Here is a 21,852-nt window from a genome sequence, read left to right as displayed (position 1 = left end):
ATGCAGAATAGGGCCATTTCACTGCTTTTTTGGAATTCTGATCACCCTGAACTGGGTCCTGTATGGAAACTACATTACTTAGACTGCTCAAATCTGGATGGAATTATTCTAAAGAGGCTATAGATTCATTAAAACCTTGTTTGGGATTTGTGAAACCTTTTTCTGATTTGTGAAAATGCAGAATAGGGCCATTTCACTGCTTTTTTGGAATTCTGATCACCCTGAACTGGGTCCTGTATGGAAACTACATTACTTAGACAGCTCAAATCTGGAGGGAATTATTCTAAAGAGGCTATAGATTCATTAAAACCTTGTTTGGGATTTGTGAAACCTTTTTCTGATTTGTGAAAATGCAGAATAGGGCCATTTCACTGCTTTTTTGGAATTCTGATCACCCTGAACTGGGTCCTGTATGGAAACTACATTACTTAGACTGCTCAAATCTGGATGGAATTATTCTAAAGAGGCTATAGATTCATTAAAACCTTGTTTGGGATTTGTGAAACCTTTTTCTGATTTGTGAAAATACAGAACAGGGCCATTTCACTGCTTTTTTGGTATTCTGATCACCCTGAACTGGGTCCTGTATGGAAACTATATTACTTAGACAGCTCAAATCTTGATATAATTATTCTAAAGAGGCTATAGATTCATTAAAACCTTGTTTGGGATTTGTGAAACCTTTTTCTGATTTGTGAAAATACAGAACAGGGCCATTTCACTGCTTTTTTGGTATTCTGATCACCCTGAACTGGGTCCTGTATGGAAACTACATTACTTAGACTGCTCAAATCTGGATGAAATTATTCTAAAGAGGCTATAGATTCATTAAAACCTTGTTTGGGATTTGTGAAACCTTTTTCTGATTTGTGCAAATGCAGAATAGGGCCATTTCACTGCTTTTTTGTTATTCTGATCACCCTGAACTGGGTCCTGTATGGAAACTACATTACTTAGACAGCTGAAATCTGGATGGAATTATTCTAAAGAGGCTATAGATTCATTAAAACCTTGTTTGGGATTTGTGAATCCTTTTTCTGATTTGTGAAAATGCAGAATAGGGCCATTTCACTGCTTTTTTGGAATTCTGATCACCCTGAACTGGGTCCTGTATGGAAACTACCTTACTTAGACAGCTCAAATCTTGATATAATTATTCTAAAGAGGCTATAGATTCATTAAAACCTTGTTTGGGATTTGTGAAACCTTTTTCTGATTTGTGAAAATACAGAACAGGGCCATTCACTGCTTTTTTGTTATTCTGATCACCCTGAACTGGGTCCTGTATGGAAACTACATTACTTAGACAGCTCAAATCTGGATGGAATTATTCTAAAGAGGCTATAGATTCATTAAAACCTTGTTTGGGATTTGTGAAACCTTTTTCTGATTTGTGAAAATACAGAACAGGGTATTTCACTGCTTTTTTGTTATTCTGATCACCCTGAACTGGGTCCTGTATGGAAACTACATTACTTAGACTGCTCAAATCTGGATGGAATTATTCTAAAGAGGGTACAGAGTCTTTAAAACACATTTTATTATTTGTGAAAACTTTATTTGGTCATTGAAAATTCAAAAAGTTCCTCTGAGCTTTCTTTCTTCTTTTCATTTGGACCATCCAAAACCAGAACCTGTATGAAAAATGATTAAATATGGGTTTAATCATTGATCACATGATATAAATGATATCAAACACACTTTAGAATTTGTGAAACCTTTCTTTGTCCCAAAATTCACAGAAGTCCTCGCCTCTCCATGTTCATTTTAATTTCCATGAAGATCTCCTGTCTTTCACTACATAGGAAAAAGAAAAAGTTCATGCATTTTATGTCACTAACTACTTACAAGAGTCTTCTTCACTTGTTGACTTTATTGTCATGTTCTTTTATCTAGAAACAATGACTTCTCTCACCTTTCTTCCATCTGCCCGTGGTCAACCTCTGCCACCGATTCAATCCGTTTCATTTTTCTGACTACTTCCAGAGCCTTTATTGTTGCCTGCATCAGACATCCCATAGTCCAACCATTAATATGCCCTATTCTGTATTGGATGCTTTGATGAAATCTGCATCACAAATTTATTGCTGTCATCTCATTAATCTTTCCACTAACATGTGCTATCATTTCAGACCCTGCTTGTCTTCTCCTGCTCCCATCATAGTCATCTTACCTCCCATCTGAGTGCAGACAGGACCTTCTTCATCCCTTCATTAACACTATCTTAGATACTGTACCACAACTTCCTAATTATATCGTCTATCAAACCCGTAGTATTTTGCCATTATGTGTTATGTGCACTGATGAATTGGATATTAAACATTACATTTTGCTGTTAGAGTTCACCCTATACCAGACAATTTGTGAATGTAAGGTTGAAATACATTTACTTAATCAAGATTTGTCTTTCTGGAATGTTGAAGATGTCTTTTGGGTTAAACTATTTCTTCATATCTTCAAGTGGTTGCCAGTGAGAAATAAACTTCTTGTTAAGTTGTTGTAATATAGATAGAACAGTGTGTAGTTTGGTCAGTTAAAAATGTGTAGTGTTGTTGTGGCTCCAGAGTAGAGTAAAATAAATTACAACGGGAAAATGGGCTACTGTAATGAAGGTAATCTTCATTACTGACTTTTGGTCTTTGAGGTCACATGAGTAGTATTTTTAATAATGTGGTATAAATAAATTGTCAAATGTTTTATTGAATGTGTATATTAACAACAAGTGGGTGTGCAGGTCCTGTGTTGCCCTCAGCGGGGAGTGAGGGGGGACCAGGCCTGTAAAGGGAAACATCCAGTCAGTTAGTAGCCTGAAATGCTCTGTGATAAGGATACATGTAGCTAAAGGATGTGATAAACTGTGAGGTGACTATGCTGTTTGGAATTGTGAATTCTGAAATTTGTGTGTAAAGTCATTCACCTATGTTTCTTCTCCAGAGTCCCTACATTCAGTCTGCAGCATTTAAAGGTTCCGGGTCGTACCATGTGCTGATTGGTGTAGGGGGGAGTGCACCAGAATCAGTTAGGGGCAGTCTTTGGTAGATTTGGTACTTTTGTTTAGACATGCTAGGAAGTATAATTGATTGATTTTATAATAGAGGGTAAATGTATTTTAAGGTTTTTGTGTGTTGTTGTTATGGGGATGTGTAATGGGAGGAGCAGAATCCCCCAGGGGTTTGGTTGGTGGAGCCAGAGTAGGATATAAGGCTGCCAGTTGGACCACGTGAGAGAGTTGGTCCTGTTACTACTAATGCTGCTAGGACCACAGTGCTCCTGGTCCGCAGTATGTGTCCATGTTAAAGTGTATGATTGATGTAAATGTTGGTGAATAAAACACCCGGTTGGTTCATCACTACCTCTGCCTCAAGCCTCCTACCTTGCGTATCCAGCTGCTACATGGCCATCCTAACAGATACATATGTCCATGTACAGTATTCTAAATCATGTAAGCACAACCTAATGATTACTTTTGGTCTTAACCACCCATTATTTTACATTAAATATGTCAAATAAAATAAATTTTTATTTTCTTGACGTGTCTTGTAAAATGGCAACTGGAAACAAACTTTAGCCAAATAGACAGTTTTTAATCTCATTATTACAATGGCAGGTTATCACATTCACAAATAGGCTAAAGGGCTGCAAGGCAAAGACAATGTTGAACAGTTGTTTTACAGACATCTAAGATAGTGTTAATAAAGGGATGAAGGAGGTCCTGTCTGCACTCAGATGGGAGGTAAGATGACTATGATGGGAGCAGGAGAAGACAAGCAGGGTCTGAAATGATAGCACATGTTAGTGGAAAGATTCATGAGATGACAGCAATAAATGTGTGATGCAGATTTCATCAAAGCATCCAATACAGAATAGGGCATATTAATGGTTGGACTATGGGATGTCTGATGCAGGCAACAATAAAGGCTCTGGAAGTAGTCAGAAAAATGAAACGGATTGAATCGGTGGCAGAGGTTGACCACGGGCAGATGGAAGAAAGGTGAGAGAAGTCATTGTTTCTAGATAAAAGAACATGAGAATAAAGTCAACAAGTGAAGAAGACTCTTGTAAGTAGTTAGTGACGTAAAATGCATGAACTTTTTCTTTTTCCTTTGTAGTGAAAGACGAGATCCTCATGGAAATTAAAATGAACATGGAGAGGCGAGGACTTCTGTGAATTTTGGGACAAAGAAAGGTTTCAAAAATTCTAAAGTGTGTTTGATATCATTTATATCATGTGATCAATGATTAAACCCATATTTAATCATTTTTCATACAGGTTCTGGTTTTGGATGGTCCAAATGAAAAGAAGAAAGAAAGCTCAGAGGAACTTTTTGAATTTTCAATGACCAAATAAAGTTTTCACAAATAATAAAATGTGTTTTAAAGACTCTGTACCCTCTTTAGAATAATTCCATCCAGATTTGAGCTGTCTAAGTAATGTAGTTTCCATACAGGACCCAGTTCAGGGTGATCAGAATTCCAAAAAAGCAGTGAAATGGCCCTATTCTGCATTTTCACAAATCAGAAAAAGGTTTCACAAATCCCAAACAAGGTTTTAATGAATCTATAGCCTCTTTAGAATAATTCCATCCAGATTTGAGCTGTCTAAGTAATGTAGTTTCCATACAGGACCCAGTTCAGGGTGATCAGAATAACAAAAAAGCAGTGAATGGCCCTGTTCTGTATTTTCACAAATCAGAAAAAGGTTTCACAAATCCCAAACAAGGTTTTAATGAATCTATAGCCTCTTTAGAATAATTCCATCCAGATTTGAGCAGTCTAAGTAATGTAGTTTCCATACAGGACCAGGTTCAGGGTGATCAGAATTCCAAAAAAGCAGTGAAATGGCCCTATTCTGCATTTGCACAAATCAGAAAAGGTTTCACAAATCCCAAACAAGGTTTTAATGAATCTATAGCCTCTTTAGAATAATTATATCAAGATTTGAGCTGTCTAAGTAATATAGTTTCCATACAGGACCCAGTTCAGGGTGATCAGAATACCAAAAAAGCAGTGAAATGGCCCTGTTCTTTATTTTCACAAATCAGAAAAAGGTTTCACAAATCCCAAACAAGGTTTTAATGAATCTATAGCCTCTTTAGAATAATTATATACAGATTTGAGCTGTCTAAGTAATGTAGTGTCCATACAGGACCCAGTTCAGGGTGATCAGAATACCAAAAAAGCAGTGAAATGGCCCTGTTCTGTATTTTCACAAATCAGAAAAAGGTTTCACAAATCCCAAACAAGGTTTTAATGAATCTATAGCCTCTTTAGAATAATTCCATCCAGATTTGAGCTGTCTAAGTAATGTAGTTTCCATACAGGACCCAGTTCAGGGTGATCAGAATACCAAAAAAGCAGTGAAATGGCCCTGTTCTGTATTTTCACAAATCAGAAAAAGGTTTCACAAATCCCAAACAAGGTTTTAATGAATCTACAACCTCTTTAGAATAATTCCATCCAGATTTGAGCAGTTTAACTTTTGTAGTTTCCATACAGGACCTTGTTTTGGTCGATCAAAATGCAAAAAAGCAGTGAAATGGCCCTTTATGCCCACCCTTTTAATGCACGAATCGGAGGCTGGCGAATCGGATGCCAACTTCAGCGTCGTACAGGTAAGCTGGAATGCCCAACAGCAGGGGCGGGGTTTTGTCTCTAATATAATTAATCGATAACACATTTTCAGTCGAGGCTCCAATGTCCAGCAATTTTTGGCGATCATACACAATCAGAGCGTTTACACTTGTAATAGAGTTAAAAGCATACAGCAGACAAAACAGAAGGAGCGTCAGACGGCAAGCCTCAAACACTGGCGCCATCTTGTTATTAAGTAGTCTTGGTCTTAAAAGTCACCGCTAGTAGTGGTGGCTGCTGTTGTAATAGAATAGAAATAGAATAGAATACTTAGATGAGTTGGTTCCAGCAGCGTGTATGTATGTCCTGTCATTCTGAATAAGTTGTGCTGCCTGACAGTCGGTAATGAGGGCATTACGACTCAATACCCTCACTGTAATTTAATTTCCATATTCTTGCACACACTGACTGCACATACATAACTTAGAGTTTTGTTCCCATCTGTCGTTACTGGTCTGTTGTAGTCTGGATCTGTGGATCTGTTCCAGTGTACCTGTTTGGGTCAGTTGGCCTGGACCCTTCAATATCTGATGGTCTGTTCCAGTGTGGTGGTCTGTTCTAGAGCCTTTTCCAGTCTAGGTGATTTTGTTCATACGTGACTGGGATTGCACCAGTGTAGGTCAGTTTTACTCTGGTTCTCTTGGCCTTTCCCAGTCTTAGTCTTTTGGTGTGTACCTATTTGGGTCTATTCTAGTCTTCTGGTCTGTAGTTCAGCTCCTTTTTGGATCTAAATCTGTTTGAGTATAAGTAATTTTAGGTGTTCCAAATGATGTCTGTTGCTGTTTTCCATTCTCGGATGAAGACTTCATTTTAAATGGACGTCCATAAACCCACTTAGAAGAGCTAAAGATGCTAAAGATGATTGCCAGATATGCAGAACTTTCCTGATTATCTCTGTGTCTCTACATTTTGAATACTTTACATGACAACAGGATTATCACACATTAAGTCCTGCTTCTACCGAGCACAGTTAGACACACAAAAACATCAATTTGAAACAATAAGTGGCCCAAGTTGTTAACCAACTCTATAGCAACAGTTTATTTCCTGTTTAGGTCCAACAACATCATGGAAACCCCGGTTCCAACACTCCAAGCAGGACTTCAGGGTTGTTAATGAGCCATTTTATTTTTGATTAAAATGTTAAAACCCAGGGACTTTAAAGCGCAGAACACCCTGCAGCTATCATACATTGATTAATGCCCTCCCCGTGTTCACCTGTGTTCTGCACTCTGAATCTCTGCTTCACTGCAAAACCCTCTGAGCCTTCTGTGTGCCGTAAACCTTTGGTCATGTCTTATTTAAATATGTTTATTTTTTCATGTATTTTACTCCAAAGTGTCCTTGCTGTGAGAGTCTGGAATCTCATTTAGAGGAAACATCTCGGGTCAGAGAAAGTACAGTTCTTTTTTTTCTTCTTCTTGCTCTTGATGATTAGTTAGATTAATCTTTAACGAGCCCTGCAGGGAAATGAGAGAGCTACGGCAGGATTTGATCAAGTGGTTTCCGAGACTGCAGATTGAACCACTCAGCTAGCTCTGCTGTGACTCTCCTTCTGTCTTCGGCTCTGACATCATCACTCTCTGACCTTCATTTGTCGGCTCTATTCTCTGATTCTTGAACGATCACAGCACTTTGTTTGAAGATCAATTATTGTTTTTATTTGTCTGTTGGTGGGGATGCTCGCTATTGACAGCTCTGAACTCCAAAAATAGGCTACAGATATACAAAACTGAATAATTTCCAACAGTTTCATCCTGTTCTATCAACCATCAGGTGCCTGTAACTCATGGATGCTCTGCTATGGAAACAGTCAAAGCTGAGATCTGACATAACATTTAAGTCTGGATTAAAAGCCGCTTAAATCTTGTGTTGGACAAGTTTAGGTTTGAGTCTTAGATTGAGTTCAAATGTGTAGAAAGCAAAGAGTTCAAAAAGGAGAAGACAGATAGTTCCATTTCTGTTTGAGAAAAACGTAATCATATTAATTATAATTCGCAATAAATTATTAAATATGAATTACGCTTTCATAAAATATTCAGTGTCACAAGCTAACGATAAAACTTTGATATCGTTCTTCTATTCTGGTCCCCACAGGACAGGAAGTCATGATCTCAGGTGTTCTTTTTATATGTTAAATCAGGCAGTCAGATTGCGATCAAGGTCATATTTGCAGCAGTAAAAACAACAATCAGCCTTTGCATTGAAACCACAGAAAGGTGGCCCTCAGGAACAACTAAAGAATAGAGATAACGATGGCAATGCCAACAAAGTTGTGGGTTCTGACAGCAGGTACATCTATAAGGGAGGTGGTTTTAGACACATGCTCTAAAACGTTTCCCGTTAGATACCAGGCTCAGGGGATGTCTATCTCAACGGATGTCCATAACTGGACTGTGAGATTTTAAAGTTTTTAGTCAACCCACTGCAAGACCAAGATGAGTCCAAGATCATAAAAGCAGCTTTAACCCACATTTTTCACATTGCTCTGATTATAAAGGTCAACGTGATGCTCAATTAAACTCTGAAGTTTTGTGTCACATCATCAGAGCTGATGGCTCAAGTCACTCTAAAAACCAGAAGTATTCCTCCAGCTCTTCTTGGGGGACCCCGAGGCGTTCCCAGGCCAGCCGAGAAACATAGTCTCTCCACCGTGTCCTGGGTCTTCCCCGGGGCCTCCTCCCAGTGGGACGGGCCTGGAACGCCTCACCGGGGAGGCGTCCAGGAGGCATTCTCACCAGATGCCCGAGCCACCTCATCTGACTCCTCTCGATGCGGAGGAGCAGCGGTTCTACTCCGAGCCCCTCCCGGATGACCGAGCTTCTCACCCTATCTCTAAGGGAGAGCCCAGACACCCTGCGGAGGAAACTCATTTCGGCCGCTTGTATTCGCGATCTCGTTCTTTTGGTCACTACCCACAGCTCGTGACCATAGGTGAGGATAGGAACATAGATTGACCGGTAAATCGAGAGCTTCGCCTTCTGGCTCAGCTCCTTCTTCACCACGACGGTCCGGTGCAGAGCCCGCATCACTGCAGACGCCGCACCGATCCGTCTGTCAATCTCCTGCTCCATTCGTCCCTCACTCGTGAACAAGACCCCGAGATACTTGAACTCTTCCACTTGGGGAAGGATCTCATTCCCCGAGATTAACACCATATTTTGAAGTAGTTGTTTACATATCACAACTCTTCGCAGTTTTCAACAATGATATTTCATATTGCTGTTTCCTAATATCGCGTGTGAAAAAGAAAGGTCCCACTTTCAGTTCTAGGATTTGACTTATTAGGAAATCATAAAGAATCACCTGGTCTTCACCAGGTCCTAAAATGATGTAAATCCAACCTAGGATGAACAAGGAACAATGTTTGTGCTTACAAACATGTAAATATACATTTTTATTTCATTTGGACGTAGAAACAAAGTTGTAAAAGGTCCTCGTCTTTCCAAAATGTCCTCAAATCGGTGATCTAAATTCAGTGTTTTTTGCGGAAAAAACTGGATAAACTCATCCACAAACACAGTGACCTCTGTGTGAAATTCAAACACACTCAGCCTGTCAAACTATATATCACTCCACAGCTGACAAGTAAAGACAAACACTTTCACATGTACTTATTTGTCAAGCATTTGTGTACTGACACCTGTTTGTACTTCTGTCTTTGAGAGGACATGACTCAGCCTTAAACATCTCGGCTAAATTCCTTTACCCTTAGCTCAAGATCTGCTCACAGGATCGGTGCACCAGCACACAAACATTCACAGGTGGAGCCCATCCATCACCCAGCCTCAGTTACAGTGACATGTTTCTGTCACACCGCTGATCAGACCATACGCCAGCTCACACCTTGTTTTCCTCTGGTCCTCTTTCTTAAAAATGTTGCATTCAAGAGGACAGAAGACGACTCACGTCATAGCTCATTAGCAGCAGAAACTGATGAATTAAAGAGAAGACACAGACACAAAAGAACAGAGGAGAAGTAGGAAAGGCACTAGATTAAGCTCAGCAGCTGCACAGTTATTGCCAGTGACAGTTTCTTGTGCATTAACATATGCATGATGTAGTGGCTCCTGCATTCTGAAAATGCACATAATCTCCCAAACTACTGTGTGAATCAGCCTTTATTTCCTCAACGATTCTCAGCTCTCGGAGAGTTTTCTGCGCTTATATTCCATCTGTTTATGTTCCATTCTTGTTGCTTTTTTCAAGGACTTTACAAAAAATTTCAGCAGTATAACTTTCGTACATTCTCACTCAACAAATAGATACGCATGAATGCACATGTAAAATTCTTAATAGTGAAACTTTGCCTTCAAATCTCTTTATTTTAGCGTATTTATTGCAATAAAGGAATCGGCTTGGATTGAGGCAAATAAATAAATGAACATGATTTAGTTCATGTTGAGTTAAACTGGTTAAATTGGACACACACTCGTATCATTGAGTGGTTTTGGAAGGTTTTGATGATGCATCTTTGCTCTAAATCTCAGATTTCAAAACACTCTGAAGTCTTTTCTTACATAGTTCTTTATTTATCCACAGGGGGACATTTCTTTAAGCAGCTGTGTCCAATCTATCCCAAAGCTAGCAGTGATAATGATTTTGTGTTGCCATGTCTTATGAAACATGACGATATACTCAGAGGTTTCATGGCAACAGCAGCAGACGGATGCTGCAGCCAGCAGCCTTCTCACTGTTTTGCCACATTTGATTTTTGCCTTTTTTCTGCTGAAGCACACCTTAACTTGCATTATCTGAGACAGACATACACAGACATTTGCAGATCCTCAGACAATTACTGACCTTGATACAGTTGAAACAAATATCAGTGCAGGTGGAATCACTGACCATGAAAGAGCTAAATCAGCTTGGCTGCTTTTCAACAAAACCAAATCGCAACGAAATGTGGTAAATAAGCATACATACATGGTGGAGGCATGTGACGTACAGATGACAGGGAAACAATGCAAATATTACAAATCAACCCAACGTTATTTATGTTGCACAACTACAAACCAAAGTGCTGTTGAAAGCAAAAGGTCAGAGGCTGAAATTCAGAATTACCCAAAAAGGAGAGTACGGGGGAAGGAGGGGATTTTATTTTATGTTTTATGTTGCTTTCACTTCTACTTTCAGTTTTAGGCTGCGGCTACACGAAAACGTTTTTCACTGTAAACGATACTTTTTCTTATCGTTTCGCTGTCGCGGCCACACGGAGCCGGCGTTCCCACTACCCCAAAACGATAGTTTTTGAAAACGGGTTCCAGAGTGGGAAAGTTTGAAAACGGCCTCGTTTCGTTTCCATTGTTACAGCTAAAACGTTTTTGCGTCAGTCACACGTTGACGCTGGGAGCCAATTTTAACACTTCTCTATTGTCTCACAGCGTGGCGTGACACAGTGGCGTGTGTACTGCATCGTTTCATCGTTTTTGTCTGGACAGCAGCGCGTTTCCGTGTGGTCGCAAGAATTTTCGAACCCGTTTTCAAAAAAAACCTCGTTTCGTTTTCGTGTAGCCGTAGCCTTAGTTTGATCAGGGGCAAAAACGGCTTAGTTTGGGCAACCCAATGTCATAGATCGCACACCTCCAGGTGTTTTTACCACACCTGGGGTGTGGGACTTATCACCCTGGCAACCCAGCTGACCAATCTGGGTTAGGAACATCTTTACACCTCCATACATCAGAAGATAAGTTTTTGTCACTTCCCAAGAGTGCTACCATGTTAATATTAACACAGTACATCTCTCCATCATGTAATGTGGTGCCAACAAGCCATGCTCATTTCACGTGTTTCAGTGAGACCAGGCCACTGGGCTGCACTGGGATGGGGAACCAAAGCAAGTATCTCAGGTGCTGCTGGTTTTAACGATGCCACATACAATGACTCACAGTCTTGGACTTACAGTTGAGAAGAAGATTAAAACGTCTCTAAAACAGATGAGTCTGTTAGAAAGAGTAAGTCAGATTGAAAGTTCCGGGGCTGTTTCCACTACAATTTGTTACAGGCTTTCTTCTTTTCAATGGCAGCTGGAAATCAGCTTATAGTTGCATTACTACGACTCTCTTGATTTATGTTTATGTTTATGGCAGACGCTTTTATCCAAAGCGACTTACAGGTAGGCAGATAGGATAAGGGGGTCTTGCCTAAGGACCCCTACTGGAGGTAGTACCTTTCACACAGGGGATTTGAACCCAGACTGACCTTTTTTTTCCTCATGTTGATGTGTGGTCATCAAGGAAAGTAAAAGTGTTTGGTAGACTTTCTATTTGTGGCTTCATGCTTGTGCAATGCTAAGCTGTCATTAGACTTAATTAGGTAAGGTAGAACATAACTGGAGAGTAAATAGCAGCTTGTTTGTTAGATGATTCACATAAGAGGGCTGCACTGGGACCGGCTCCTGTTGGCATCATGGAAGTGGGAGGTCATGGTGAGAAATCCAGCAGGAAAAGGATAAAGGAAACATTTCTGTGCGGGGCTCTAAGTCTAGCTGCAGAAACAGGAAATCTGAGACCGTTTTGGTCTGGTTACTTCACAGCTTGATGGGAGACAGACAGAACACTGGAATTTGATGGGATGATGGGAGGAGAACCGTGGGTTTCCATCGGTGATGCTTGGCGCTCTGCTGCGGTTGATGGTCGACGGCTTTGCCAGATGTCCGATTTCTGGTGTTAGGATGTGAATTATTGTTCTATTTACTTTCCACCAGATACAAATTCAAGAAATGCACTAGAAGAACTGAACTAGAGGTCATCAGTCATCATATAACAAACCACCAGCTGGTGTTTTGGTAAAAACTTTTTTTTATCTAATTCACACCAGTTTAAGAGGACAAGCTGATATTCCCATTGGATCATATTCTACTGCTGTGATGTGTTCTTTGATATAGAAGGACTGGCTCTTATAATTTTGTCATACAGCCTTGTGTATGATGACAGGCGGGAGATTCTGTCTTCTGTCTTCTCAAATCAGAGGATAATATGCATAAATGCAACAAGGGGATCCTTGTTGCATTTATGCATATTATCCTCTGATTTATATTGGGATGTCTGTAGTAGTTCTGTTCACAATGCAACAGTGGTGGCATTGATATTCTGAGTGAAGTGCTTACAAAGTTTTTGAGGAACCCAACTATTTGTATCCTGTTTAAATCATCATTAAAGTTTGTGTGTGTGTGTGTGAAGTTGTGATAATTGTTTTGTATATGGGATTATCGTCCATCGACTCTTTTGGGCTTTCACATGCGCGAGCGTACAACTAACCGGTGAGTTACATGCTGTTTATAAAGTTGTTTTGTAACGTCCCCATGCCAGTAATGTGAGAACCATGCATATGGTTTTGATGGTAAGGCTTGTGACTTTATTGTCGGATGGTTTATAAAGTGGTGTGACGTTTCTGCAGTGTGCAAGTTGTTGTTTTACGTGGAAGGTTTAGCTCTTGCCCCTTAGCCACCACGTATTAGCCTCGCATGACAGGCTGAGCGAACAGCGCTATCTCCACACAGGGAGCGCAGATTTGCACCTGTCTGTGTCCTACTATCAGTATTTGACAACCTCTAGCAATGGAAATGCGCTTCAAATGCCCCGGAGTTCCCCTTTAAGTAGGTGATGATTGATAATGTAAAGCAGAAAGTAGCTCAAAGACTATAAAATGTTTTCATATAATTTCATTTTGAAGCAGATATGTTTGGCCTGTACGGTGGTGTGGTGTTTAGCACCATCGCCTCACAGTAAGTCAAATCAGGTCAACTTTCATTGTCAATGCTGCCATATGTGCAGGACATACACAGAAATGAAATAGTGTTTCCTTCTTATCCCTGGTGCAAAACAGCAAAAAACATGAAGTAAAATATAAAGTAGAAGATAAAATAACATATTAAAAATATGTATATATATATATATATATATACACGCTAAAAGATAAAAAAAAAAACACAACAAATCTGTATATATATGGCAGTATAAACAGAATAAACAGAATTAACCGGATAAGAGGGTTGCTGGTTGCAATCCTGGCTGGGGCCTTTCACAGAAAGTGGTGTTTGCATGTTCTCCCCATTTATGGTTCTCTCCGGGTACTCCGGCTTCCTCCCACTGTCCAAAAAACATGCATGTTAGGTTAATTGGTGAGTACACTAAACTGACCATAGGAGTGAGTCTGGTTGATTGTCTTGTTTGTCTCTGTGTGGCCCTGTGATGGACTGGCGACCTGTCCAGGGTGTAGGTCCAATGACAGTTGGGATAGGCTTCAGCCACCCCGCAACCCTGAGTTGGATTGAGTGGGTATAGAAAATGGATGGAGAGACAAGCAAACTGAGTACTAATTTTCTGCATACATGTATAATCTACCACCACCATCTGAAGTCAAAGATCTGTAATGTTCCATTACCAAGTTTTGGAAATTTTATTTTAGTTTCAATCATTTGTTACATCCGTGTCACTATGGCTCCTTAGGTGTTAATGAGCAGTTTTCATGGTGCTCAGAATGACTTAAAATGAAGGAAAATTAAGTGCAGCAACTGTTCTCTTTTCTGTTCTCTTTGAAGTCAAGAAATGCTGCAGCCACAAATCTATAATGATTTTTTTTCTCATGAATGCTGCTCAGAGGACTGTATGTTTGAAGTGCCTGAGATGACATTTGTTTGGATTTAGTGCTATGCGAATAAAACTGAACTGAACTGAATTGAATTCAGAGACATCCAGTCAATTGTTCTGTTCCAACACCTGTTCCTCTTTGCCTACAGAGGCTAAGCAGTAATGTGTGTGTGTTACTATGGAAACACTATATTGTGTCAGCATTCTTTCAGCTTTTATTTCATTCATAGGAATTTGTGGCCCTTTTCTGCTGTTGTTATAAGTTGACCTTGTGAGTAGTTCGTGTGGTAAAGTTATTTAATTCCTCTAGATTGATTGTCCAAGTTCCCCACAACCTACAACCTACAACCTACAAACAATTTAAAGCTACATGACTTTTTTGTAAAATAACTTTAAATATGAAATGGCCTTTCTTCTAATAATATTTCTCTGTACTGACGCATCCAAATATTTGCTGATGCAGGGTTCTTGGTTCTCAGGGCACCAACTATTCTAGACTAGTGCAAGTGGTTGTTTTTTGACAGAATCCAAGAGGTTAGCTGGTGTAAAAATGCAGGAATCGCTTACTAATTTTCAAACTGCTTTTTCAGTTATGTTTATTTCTAAGCTTGCTTCCTTATTCTAAACCATACTCCCATGATAGTGGTTATTCATCTTAGTGGGAGTTAACAGACTTAAGGGCTGTCACAGGTAATAACTAATTTATTTAACTGACAAATAATGTAAAGTACAGAGAAGTGACTTATCCACCCCAACCTTGTGACTCTATAACATCTTCCTCTTCTGTTCAGTTATAGTCACTACAAACAGATGTCATGGGGGGGGGGGGGGTGTTTGAAACCACTGACCACATGATCTAAAGCTGCTTCACAAAAACATGAAATGGTGGATCTTAATTAACGGCTGAACATACGACAGACAGCTGGTGATGATTCAGTGTGTGACATTAACTGTGACATTATCACTGTAGAAGAAGAAAACTCAATGGGATGTCACTAAAAGAGAAGCAGTCAAAGCTCAGATGATTGGATGCCATATGGGGAAAGGTGTTTGACATACAACATTAAACCTTTGGAGTCATTTGTTTGCCCCTTTGGTTTTTATGTGCAAATTGATGACACAGAAAGGTGGATTTTAGATGTGAGTCGAACCAGTATTGTACATACAGAAAAGGGCAACTGGTTAAAAATAATAGCAAGATTTAAAATTTAAATTTAAAAAGAAAAAAATTCAAATTTCTTTAAATTCCTAAACTGTAACGAGTGAACATCCACTGAGGATCAGGAGTAGTAGCAGTAGACACCTGCTACTGGGTGTGTATGCAGCCAGGGGGAAAAACATAGCTGGTCGTCATGAGATTGTAAAAAAAAACTTCTGTGATGAATGCATATTCTCATAGTTTGTAAATTCTTATTGTCTCAATAATGAAATAACTCAACCATAAAACTTTCATAATTTGGAGGTGATGTAGACTCGTGGAAAATGGAAGCTGACAGTATTTCTGAATGATCCTTCCTGGCTGTGTGTTTCTGCTCTCCATGTTTGATAACACATATAAGCAGCAGTGGTGGTAAAGTGGATTTCACTTTAACAGAAGTGATACCTACTGTAAACAGAACCGACATGACTGGCAGCTGGCTTAGTCTGAGACAGAAACTGGCACTGACTGCAATGTTGGCGCAAATTCTATCTTCATTATCAAATATAATGAGAAATTAGCAGATCCAGACATTTTTTCTTTACGACAGATAGTGAGTGCCTGCTTGGGCAGACAAGATAAACACAAGTGTTTATGCAAAGGAAAGTCTACGTGAATACATATCTTTATTTGCAGACAGTTATTCTCAATAGGTAAAGAGATAAAGTCTTATGACGCAGAGTTTGTTGCCTTTGGGACTCGCAGCACCTCAGTTTGCTCTTTTTTTGGCCTGGATTTACAATCACGTCTGCATCCCATCAGCATCTTGAACTTTTTCCATCCATCTTTTTTGATGACTGGTAAAGTTAACTGCTTGTCATCTAATGTTATATGTGCAAAGAGTCTGTATTAAGAGGTTGGAGCGATTCAGTAGTGGGGCTACTTTTGGTCAAGAGACCTGACTTTGCTTTTTGCACGTTTTAGACATGAAAAGCCACTTGGCTCTCAAACTTTGTGGCCTTCTCACAACATCTACTTTATGCTACAATTCTGCTTTTTGTGTCTTACTGTTTGACAATTTGCAGAGACACAAATGAAACTCATTAACCTTGAAAACTGTGCTGATTAAAATAGTTTTTATTTTGTACCTACGTTATATTTTAATGTGAGACTTCATTTATATTTTATCAGGTTGAAAATAAAAATAACTGAACATTTTCTGGTCTTGAACTAGAAATTGTGGGTCGATGTTATTCTTCGCTGTCAGTCCCGATCATTTCTTCAGCTAAACAACGTATGTGATGTTTAAGACATCGGTAACCACCTCGCATCGTTTGCTGTGCTGCACACTGATGTGTTTTCCTTGTGTTGCTGCAGGTCTCGGCTCGCTGATTTCCACATGAACTGCCAGGTGACGCCTCACACCGTCACCACCTGCCCTCATGACAACTACAACGGCTGCCTCATGTCGTACGTCGGCCTCATCGGTACGTCTGACCAGCAGCTTCAACTTGTGTTCAGCAACAGAAAAACAGGATGTTAATCCAGCAGTTCTGGTTTTTTGGGAAGATCAGTCAGCTAACAGAAGCTTGTTGAATATTCATCTGTACAGCAGACTATTTTAGGCACAAATCTGAATCGTATATAACACATAATTTTAGCCTGTACTCAGACTAAACAACTCAAATTCTGCAAATAAAATGAATTCTGCGGAAATGTAAATTCTCACTAAAATTACCATTTTAACAGCTAGAAAGCAAGTCATTTCATCCCTCTTCACCTCCGTTCACCAGCTGGCTTTTATCAGCCTCTATCTTTGACCATAATTTGAATCTTTCATATGAGAATTTAAAAAAGAGAAACACATCCCAGGTGACTCATTTCCTCTCTGGAAATCATCCAGTGATTCAATTTCCAATTTGGAAAAATCCTCTTTACTTTTCTTCATGGATAATCTCCATCCTAATTCTTCCTCCCCCTCCCTCCGTCTCTCTGTGTCATCTCAGGCTCAGATGTAACGCCGAACTACAGCGACAACAGCCCCTCCAACATCACCATCAGCCTGTGGTGCACTTGCAGGGGAACCGGCCATCAGGAGCACGAGTGTGACGCCTTCCACCGCGACTTCACCCACAACACCTGCCTCAGTAAGTCCTGCTTCAAATGCCAGGTCCATATGTTTGGCCCAAATCCATGAAGAACAGAGGAAATAGTTATTTCAAGCCTGAGAGAAAATCCTCTAAATTAAGGCGAAATCAGAATAATGCTGCTCCAATAGTTTGGATCTTTGCTTGAATCCAGACTCAACATAATAATATTTTTGTTTTTCTGCTGATCAACCTATTGAATAATCAATACTCTGATAAATCAACTCATGGATTTAGATTTGATAAGCAGACTTAATGCTGGTTTTAATACAATATAATAAAAGCCAAAATTGTTCAGTTGTTCAAACAAATCATACAGGCCAAAAGGTTGCAAATATTTAAATATACATTTTAAACTAGTCAATATTATCTCTAAAGCTTCCTCAGATTGTTTCCAGTGTTGGAAACACAGTCAGTTCTTTATAAATGGAGCGAGGCAGATAATGGAGGAGAAAAGTCAGGCGGAGGAGGAAAAAGTGTGAGACAATGTGTTGAAAATCCCAAGATACTTTCTTTAAATAACACTGACCCAGCTGCAACATCACCTCTGCACCTCCCATCAAACACATAGTTTATCCTCCTCGTGAACACATGCATTCACATCTGTGAGCACAGAGCAATCACATCAGTGAACTGCAGAAGCAGAGCTTCATTGTTTATGCATTAGTTATTATCACTACTCACAAAACAGGCTGAGAAGACTAGGATGGAATCAGGAATAAGTTGACATTATTTTAGGATTTTTTTAAATGAAAAAGAAAAACATGTAGTTTTATGGATTTTCCTTTTTCTCCAGAGTCACGCAGCCTTCTGCATGTTAAAGGTCTGTAATGTTACGAGAAAAAAAAAGCCCAAAGTCCACATCAGAGAGTTTTTCTATCCCTCAGCAGACAGGCGTGCTGACCATTTGTAGCTTTCTTTTCATGAACTGGAAGACCGGACAGGGTGCGGTGGCTAGTTCGACACACCGTGAGTGACATCCTGAACAACCTTAACAGACTGGAGCTAAATAAAGATTTTCAAACAGAGGGTAACGAGCTTTCCAGAGATAAAATTACAAATATGGAAATTTGAATAACATGGGCTCTTTGAAAATCATGCCTTTAAAATGCCTATTAATAATTTCAGTGCATTCAAATGACAATCAAATGTGTCCAGAGCAAAAAAAAACATAAATATAGCTGCAAGCAGCGATGTGGGGGTCCTAGCAGAATGGCACAATAGGCAAGGCTTGGGCTTCTCAGGAAGGCGTCGTGAGTCCATGCACCAAGTTTGGCATTGATGCATCAATGCATCGCAGAGATACGGCCAAATGTCCCGTTTGCGTTTCGGCGTAGAGTTTGATTGGTTGCCGTGGTTAAACGGAAGTGTAATAAAAAATCCACATGATAACTTATGTGCGGCTTGGTCTGAAGGTTCTATGTGCCAAGTCCCGTGGAGATTGGACAATCCCAGTGGCCTGAAATGCTTTTTGAAGGTTTTCAATTAAATTCAAAATGGCGGAAGATACAAGATGGCGCAGATGCCGTCATGAGGTTCGTTGACCTTGTCTGTATCCAAGGATTCCAACGGTACCTCATTTGTGACATTTGGACCAAGGTGTCCAAAGATATGAGCAAAAATGAATTTTTGCTACATATAGCACCACCTATTGGCCAAACGTCACCGAACTTCTTGGGCCAATTACCTTAGCGGTCTTAAGTCTGTGTTAGAAGTTTGATGTCATAACATCAAATGGTTGCCAAGATATGGCCTCACTTCCGGTTTGGCAGCGTCAACCTCGGGTTTGATTGGCTTTTATGGAAAAACGGAAGCCTAATTAAAAATTCCACATGATAACTTTTGTGCGGCTTGGTCTTAAGAGTCTATGTGCCAAGTCTCGTGAAAATTGGACAATTCCTGTGACCTGAAATGCTTTTTTAAGCTTTTTGATAAAATTCAAAATGGCGGAAAATCTAATTCTACGCAAATTGATGTCATAGGGTGCGTTGGACTTGTCATGATCCAAGGATTCCAACGATGCCTCATTTGTGAAATTTGGACCAAGTAGTCAAAAGTTATTAGGCTGAATGCACTTCGAACTTTGACATGTTGGTGGTGCTAGAGAGTAAGCTCTTGGGCCATGAAAATTCTTGAATTTTACTTTGGCACTTGGCTGATTACGTGTGCCAAATTTCACAACTTTTTACCATAGCGTTCATGGAGCTGCCATAGACTTCAATTGCAGCGGAAACGGATCAATAATAGGAAAAGCTACTATCTCAATGGGTTCCTGCAGCTTCGCTGCTAGGACCCCCAATAAATATGATAGAAAATAATACGTCTAGATTAGCTATGCACCTTCATAATCTCTGAATACTTGTAGTTATTTCAGAACGAGTAAGAGGTTTCTGCTCAGGGAGGTGTCCTCTTCAGAGCGAGGGGCTTGGGGGGCAGGGATTGGATGATGGTAATTTATGAATCTGCACCGCTCCTGGTGCTGCTCAGGAAGCTACAGCAGCTCATAAACAAAAGAAAAACTGACAAAAACATGACATTTTCAAGTGTTGCTAAATTGCTAATTGCTTTTCTTTGTACTCAATATGTGAGGTGCATAGGTGGTAAATGTTTATGTTTATGTATTTAGCAGACGCTTTTATCCAAAGCGACTTACAATTGAAAAAATATATAACATTACAGCTAAATACAAACTATGGTTGCTCATGCAAGTAAACGTGTAACTGAGCTGTTGTAGGAGCAACAAATGGATACACCCAGGTGGACCTGTGAACAAATGTATCAACACAAAGTATTGTGAGCCAACTAGCTAACCTTTCACTCAGTGTAACCAAGATGTTTATATTAAAATCCATTCACACATCTAATGCCAATAAAACATTTGAAACAGCTTCACTCGCTGCTTGAAGTTCAGACTCGTGTCCCTTTAGTGTTGGAACAGCCTCGACTTTCAGCTGCAGTCTCCCTGCAAAGCCAGCGTCGTACTGCCTCTTGTTCATAAAACTGACATCAGTGAAGTGTGGCGAAGAAATCTAAATCCATGTCACCTGGAAGAACAAACTGTATTCTATGAGCCAAGATTGCTGGGTCTTTGGGAGAGATGAAAAAGGTCAACTTGTCCTCACCACCAAAAACAAATTTCTTTGAAAAGATCTCTGAAGCAAAACAAAGTGCTGTGCCCTGAGAAGTAGTGGAGAATCACTCGTTCCTTGCAGTGCAGAAGTTCTGATTTTGAAACGGTCCTAGTGGTTAAATGTGTACTAGCTGGGGCACACTGCCTGGAGAATCCAGGAACTTTGAGGTGATAGTGGCTAGGCAAAGTTTCACAAGTGAGAGTTTTAAGAATACTGGATGAAACCTTCAGCATAGAAATATTAAAAAATGCCTATATTGCTTGGAGCTGTAGGTGACATTTAAGGTGATAACACATCATTGACCACAAACATGGAAAAGCATGACCTTTAAAAAGTAAGACAAAATATCACAATCATTTATTTTGTGGGAAAATATTCTATATTCATATTTCCTAGAAATATATGCATGTAAATGATCAAATAGCTGTGGTAAAAGTAAGTGAACTTCTGAACAGAACATCTTGGTGCATGACCCATGTGCAAAGACAGTTACCCTGACAGTTTCCCAAATAATTCACAGGTTTTAATTAGGGCTGGGCAACGGTTAAAAATTTTTAATCTAATTAATCACATGATTTCCCTGATAAATCATGATTAATTGCATTTGTGCACAAAATCCAAAAATGTATTCAAAAGTAGTGTATCGCTTTTAGCATTTAGTTTTATTTTAAATGTGCTGCCATATGAATGAAAGTGCCATAACATTTGTTGTGCAAACACACTTTTAAAATCAGCATTTTTATGTAGTTTTTATGTAGAAGCCTCGCTCCACTGTCTGTTTCCTTGAATGACTTGCTGCTATCAGTTGTGTGTTTTGCCTTGAAGTGATATTTTAGACTGGAACTACTACGGTGATAAGACAATTCAACTTGGCTGTAAATGCAGTTTTTTAAAAATTTATTTTGAAATACGAGCTTTTATACGAAGTAGCGCCGGTTAGCTCCGTGAGCTTCACACAGAGACCGAGGAGCACCTGTAGCGGTGATGTTACCTGCTAGTTTATTTTTATTTTATTACTCCATGCTTCGTGGTGTTTGCTGTAACTGTGTGAATCCGCCAATTACTTTCTTTTCCGGTTCCGCAGCAGACAGCAACAGACTTTTACAATAATACAACCTGCGTTAATGCGTGATAAAATATTTATCGGCATTAAATAATTAACAAGTTAACGCGATAATAACGAGTTAACTCGGCCAACCCTAGTTTTAATTAAA

General features: G+C 39.6%; 1 protein-coding gene and 1 long non-coding RNA gene across 3 annotated transcripts in view; one reads left to right on the top strand and one right to left on the bottom strand.

Annotated features, from left to right (window-relative positions):
* The window catches only part of gfra2b (GDNF family receptor alpha 2b), a 219,916-nt gene that overhangs the window by 158,449 nt on the left and 39,615 nt on the right, over positions 1-21,852 (top strand). For both annotated transcript variants that reach the window (XM_075455193.1, XM_075455192.1), the window contains exons 6-7: positions 16,738-16,847; positions 17,367-17,507. In XM_075455193.1, the coding sequence (XP_075311308.1) occupies positions 16,738-16,847; positions 17,367-17,507 (251 nt within the window). The remainder of the gene's footprint in view (positions 1-16,737; positions 16,848-17,366; positions 17,508-21,852) is intronic.
* Positions 3,564-21,852, bottom strand: part of LOC142372332 (uncharacterized) — a 221,801-nt gene continuing 203,512 nt past the window's right edge. Inside the window, exon 2 of the long non-coding RNA XR_012768218.1 lies at positions 3,564-3,774. This is a non-coding gene — a long non-coding RNA (uncharacterized LOC142372332). The remainder of the gene's footprint in view (positions 3,775-21,852) is intronic.

The sequence above is a fragment of the Odontesthes bonariensis genome, chromosome 22 (assembly GCF_027942865.1).
Source record: "Odontesthes bonariensis isolate fOdoBon6 chromosome 22, fOdoBon6.hap1, whole genome shotgun sequence".
Classification (NCBI taxonomy): domain Eukaryota; kingdom Metazoa; phylum Chordata; class Actinopteri; order Atheriniformes; family Atherinopsidae; genus Odontesthes; species Odontesthes bonariensis.
Note: the sequence above shows the minus strand (reverse complement) of the source record. Positions and strands in the feature narration are given on the sequence as shown.